The 5,511-nt window shown below is 35.3% G+C and overlaps 1 protein-coding gene across 1 annotated transcript in view; it reads left to right on the top strand.

Annotated features, from left to right (window-relative positions):
- Positions 1–5,511, top strand: part of MCC (MCC regulator of WNT signaling pathway) — a gene marked incomplete in the record, with an annotated part of 78,492 nt that overhangs the window by 43,610 nt on the left and 29,371 nt on the right. The window contains 2 exon segments of the mRNA XM_015822393.1: positions 2,668–2,814; positions 5,054–5,143. Coding sequence (XP_015677879.1) covers positions 2,668–2,814; positions 5,054–5,143 — 237 coding nt within the window.

Here is a 5,511-nt window from a genome sequence, read left to right as displayed (position 1 = left end):
TTCAGCAAGCGGGACTGACCTAGGGTGAATTTTAAATAGGGATAATTTTTAATGATTTTTAATAAGAGACACAGCTACAAATATTTGGTTTTAATTGGCTTTTATTGGGGAAATGTGCTATGTTGTTTTAATATGCTGTGAGCCGCCCTGAGTCCCGTGGGGAGAAGGGCGGCATATAAGTCTTAAATAAATAAATAAAGCAGATTTTTTCCACCAAATTTCTGAATGAGCCTGAAAAAAGATGTGGCTGTTTTAACAAATAGCAGAGTGGTGTTGTGTGTATGTGTTCTAAAATGTTTCTTCCAAATCATTTTCAAAGTATTTATTTCCCAGGCATATGTTGAGACTCATAAATGAGACCATTTCTGACTGCCTAAAACTTAAGAGAAATCCACAAAGCTCAAATGGAGAACTATGGAATGCCCTTCTTTGGAGATGGTCCTAACTTTTTACTCCTTTCACATTTAGGAAAGGCATCAAGACCATCTTCAGCCAAGTCTTTTGAGGGTAGACCATAGATTTTGTTTTCCTTTTACTCTGAGCTACCTTGACTGCTCAGTAGTTAAAAACATATTTGGAATAGTCAGTACTATTTCAATTCTACCCGAATTAAAGGAGTAGAGGGTCATAAAAAGGGAATCAGTACAATATATATCCTAAGATAAGAATCCTCTCAAGCTGATTTTTAAAAACCTGATAAGGAGTCCTTTGTCTTGACAACAGATTAACTAAACATACTTGGATGATCTTTCTCAACTTCATAATCTAATAACCCAGGAAAAACCATGATGCAAACTTGCCTTTCCCAACCCTTTATTAATCTTCCCTTTTCCCATCTTGAGTGCTGGATTCCTGACTTCTTTAGTCAGAAATCAAAAATAGTATCTTAACAGGATTTTTTATGCAAACTTAGCTTTAACACAATGATTAAAATCTATCTTATGTGAAAGGAACAAGAAAAGAGCACAACAGACTAATGACTTATTTCCAAATTCATAAATCAAGTTCCATTAAGGACAATGAGAAAGCTCATAAAGAATACCAATTATTTTGGATATTAATCTATCCTAGTAACTGCAATATATCTCCTAACAGTGAATTATATACAGTATTAAACTATTTAATCTTTGCTGCTTAAGTTTTGTTAGTTTAGGTCTAGATCTGACTTTTCCAGAACAAACGTTTCAAGAATTGCTTTTTGGGGAATCATCTATATCTATAGTTTATTTCTAATTCATGTTCGTCTTAAAATTCCTTTAACTCTTTTGCATATTTTTGGTCACTCTGTTGTCACTGGCTGACTGCAGTTCAATTTTTCTCATTACTGAATTTTCACTATTCCCAATTCACTAGTGAAGTGAATTATTTATCTTTTGCCAGGCAAAAATTGGCCTTTTTGTTTTATTTATTATTTCCTAGAGAGAAAACTAAAGCAACACGTAAGATTGAGATTTCTTATATACCTTTCTTTATATTTGGAGAAGAAAATCAGTAAAACATGTTGCATTGTCATTTTAAATAAATTTATCCTTCTAGTTACTTCATTGGTTCTTTGGAATTTGGATTATGGGCAGACTAAAGAAGGAAAGTGCAAAAGTTGGCTTGAAACTCAACATTAAGAAAACCAAGATCATGGCATCCGGCCCTCTCAATTCTTGGCAAATAGATGGGAAAGAAATGGAGGTAGTGACAGATTTTATCTTCCTGGGCTCCAAGATCACCACAGATGGGGACTGTAGCCAAGAAATTAAAAGACGCTTGCTCCTGGGGAGGAAAGCTATGGCAAATTTAGACAGCATACTAAAAAGCAGAGACATCACCCTGCCAACAAAAGTACATATAGTCAAGGCCACGGTTTTCCCAGTTGCAATGTATGGCTGTGAAAGTTGGACCATAAGAAAGGCTGAGCGCCAAAGAATTGAGGCCTTTGAACTATGGTGCTGGAGAAGACTCCTGCGAGTCCCCTGGACTGCAAGGTGATCAAACCGGTCAGTCCTAGAAGAGATCAATCCTGACTGCTCTTTAGAAGGCCAGATCCTGAAGTTGAAACTCAAGTCCAGGAAGGACTCACTGGAGAAGAGCCTAATGCTGGGAAAGATTGAGGGCAATAGAAGAAGGGGATGACAGAGAATGAAGCAGTAGGCATGAGCTTAAATGGACTCCAGAAGATGGTAGAGGACAGGAAGGCCTGGAGGAACGTTGTCCATGGGGTCGTGATGGGTCGGACACGACTTCGCAACCAACAACAACAACAAAAACAATGTTTTGATCAATTTGGAACTATATGTGTCCCTGTGGGTTTTGTCAGTTATGTTTCTAAAAAAAATATTTGATTCTGCATAAAAGCTCTGTAACACAGTTATCCATGCCATACATCTTTTATGTTTCTTGCCAGAAATCCATTGATTGCATCTTCAATATATGCTTTCTCTACAGACAGAAAATGTTTTAAAACTATGATTATGTTAGGTAGAATGAGACAAAAATAAGTATCCCTTTGTGATATCAAGAGGCCAGGGAAAGTTTTTGAGTCAAAAATATTGAAGGTTTGTTATTATCAATTATCCCAACTTGAAGCAGAATTGAGTATCTCTAACTCTTACATTACCAAAACAAGTTAAAGAGAATAAAGAAATAATATTGGTTTACATAATTATATTTTTGCAGGTTAGAGAACTACAGACCCGATTACAGAGTGTTCAGGCAACAGGCCCATCAAGTCCAGGTCGCCTCACTTCTGCAAACCGTCCCATTAATCCTAGCACTGGAGAACTGAGCACCAGTAGCAGTAGTAATGACATTCCCATTGCTAAGGTGAGTCCTAGGATATTACTACTTACGTTTGCTGCTCTGTGGTGCTACTATTCTACAATGATCCTGAACCAACAGGAGAGATATTTTTCTAAGAAATGTCAGCCTTGTTTGGTCATAACACACATTCTGGTTTATATATGCATTTTAAGATTGAGTTTCTGAACATAGTACCCGAGTGAAATGAGTAGAATCTTAGAAGAGATTGTAAAGGTATGTAACAGTTTTGTGGACCCCATAAAAACTCATTGATTTTTTTAATACAGTTCAAAAGTACTTATTCAATAAACATGTTGTCTGAGTTTATCATTCACTAATACAAATTGAATTCCTAATCCTTATTCTTTTCTCCAGCCATTGATAAAATAAGTCCCAAATTTGAAAATATTCTGTTTCTTCTTTTTCTTTCAACCTCAGAGTAAGTCTGTCCATTTCCGCACAATTTAGTATTTTTTAAATTATTTCTTCCTCTGGTGGTATTTCTTCATTTTTCCAATATTGTGCGAATATGATTCTTGCCACTGTTATCACATGTAAAATCAAGTATATACTTTGTTTGTCAAGCTTTTCTGCCATTATACCTACTAAGAAAAGTTCAGATTTTAAAAGTTCAGGTTTTAATTATATTTTAATTAGACTATATTTAAATATTTCCTTTTAATTAATTTTAATTCTGTAACTGTCATTTGTGTATTTTTAATCGATTGTCAGCCGCCCTGAGTCCGCAAGGAGAAGGGCGGGATATAAATTTAATAATAATAATAATAATTTAAAATCTACATGTTTTCCCAACATCTTTTCTAGCCAAGTATGTATTTTTGTCCAATATCTCTTTGCTTTAACACGATGTCCATCATACCTAGTAATAGGTACCTGACTTGTGATTACATTTCCAACATCTATCTGACATATTTTTAAACATTTTTGCTAGTCTTACTAGTGTCAAGTGCCATCTGTAAAACATTTTATATAAGTTTTCTTTGTAAGAGGTTGACATTGTCAATTTATAATTTCTTTCCCACAAGTTTTGCCATTTCTCTTAGTCTATATTGTATCCAAAATTCTTTGCCCATGTTATCATTGTTTCTTTTACTTGTTCATTTTCCATTTTCAAATTCAATAAAAAGTTATACATTTTCTTAATTAGTTTCTCATCAGAGGTTAATAATATCTGATCAAACAAGGTCTGTTCTTTATAAAATCCGTACAATTTAACATCTTTATCATATCTCACTTGTATTTGTAAATATGCCCATCATGATAGATCAATACCCTGATTTTCCATCTCTTGTTTAGATTTTAAATTCCCTTCAGAGTTTAGAATATCTTTATATATCCATATTTTCTCAAGACTGACTAAATTTGGATATACAAATACTTCCATTGTTGAAAGCCATCCTGGAATTTTCAAGTATATTTTACATTTTTTCCCCATATTAGTAATAATGCATTTCTAATATAGTGGTTTTGAAAATGTTTATGAATTTTATTTTTCCAATACCATAGGAAGGCATGCCAACTGAGTTGTAGGTCATGTCCCTCCAAATACGACAACCTTTTATTTCTAAGGGTTATACCCCATTCTTTTACCCATGTTAGTACTGATGCTTGATAATATAAAACCCATTCTGGCAAGCCAAAACCTCATTTTCCTTAGCTTCTTGTAACATTTTCAATTTAATACTAGCTTTCTTTCCTTGCCAAATAAATTTTAAAATTAGAGAATTTAAGTCCTCAAAGAATTTTTTCTCCAGTTTTATAGGTGTTGTTTGAAATAAAAAATAATATTTTGGGTAATATATTCATTTTCACCGTAGCAATTCTTCCTAAGATTAACAGTTGCAAGTTTTTCTAAGTCCACAGGGAAGAGAAATAAGAAACAATCTCACCTGGATCTCAGCACGTTATTGACAATCAGCTGTTTGGCGGTATGCCGTGGCATGCTGCAGTTCTTTGCTCTTTTCCCGGTTATCTATGACTTGTAAATGCACAGGCAGCCTTTCTTCCGTCCGCTTGAAGAGGTTCCTCAGTTCGTTTGGGCCGACCGCTGTCAGCTCCAAGCTTCCAAGGCTTCCCTTCCTCTTCGTTGCCTCTCCAGGGCAACTTTCCGACCCCTTGGGGTCTCCAGAGTGAAATCGGGCTAGGAAACCAGAGCCCCGATTTCTTTCGCCTGTCTCGTCATGACACCAAACCGGAAGTCATTGTTTTGATTGGTTCCCCATCCTATCTTGATTGTTTCTAGATTGCGGAGAGAGTGAAGCTTTCAAAGACGAGGTCAGAATCCTCAGCATCTGATCGTCCTGTCCTGGGATCAGAAATCAGCAGCATAGGAGTAAGTATAATATTTGCACAAAATGCATACTTAGCTACTTTAGTTGACAGTCATGATCAAGATTGTTTGAAGTCACAGAAATAAAAGTAGTTCTCATCTTAAGCTAAGTTAGTTCCCTTGGGCTTTATTTTTTTTAATTTAAGTATTCATGTTTTGGGTATTTCTCCTCCAACGAATGAAAGCAAAATTTCTTTTTCTTCTTCAAGATAAAGATAGCCATTCTATGAATGTGTATAAAATGTACACAATCATGCATTTGGATTCTGCAGTAAACATCTACAGTCAGGGCTGCATTTCCTGCAGCTGTTTTTAGAGAGGGCAAGCATTCTAATGGAGCAGCTTTAAAATACATACTCAGGGACGAACTA

Source organism: Protobothrops mucrosquamatus, unplaced genomic scaffold (genome assembly GCF_001527695.2).
Source record: "Protobothrops mucrosquamatus isolate PMUCROS unplaced genomic scaffold, P.Mucros_1.0 scaffold1545, whole genome shotgun sequence".
Classification (NCBI taxonomy): Eukaryota; Metazoa; Chordata; class Lepidosauria; order Squamata; family Viperidae; genus Protobothrops; species Protobothrops mucrosquamatus.
This window is presented reverse-complemented; position numbering and strand designations above follow the sequence as displayed.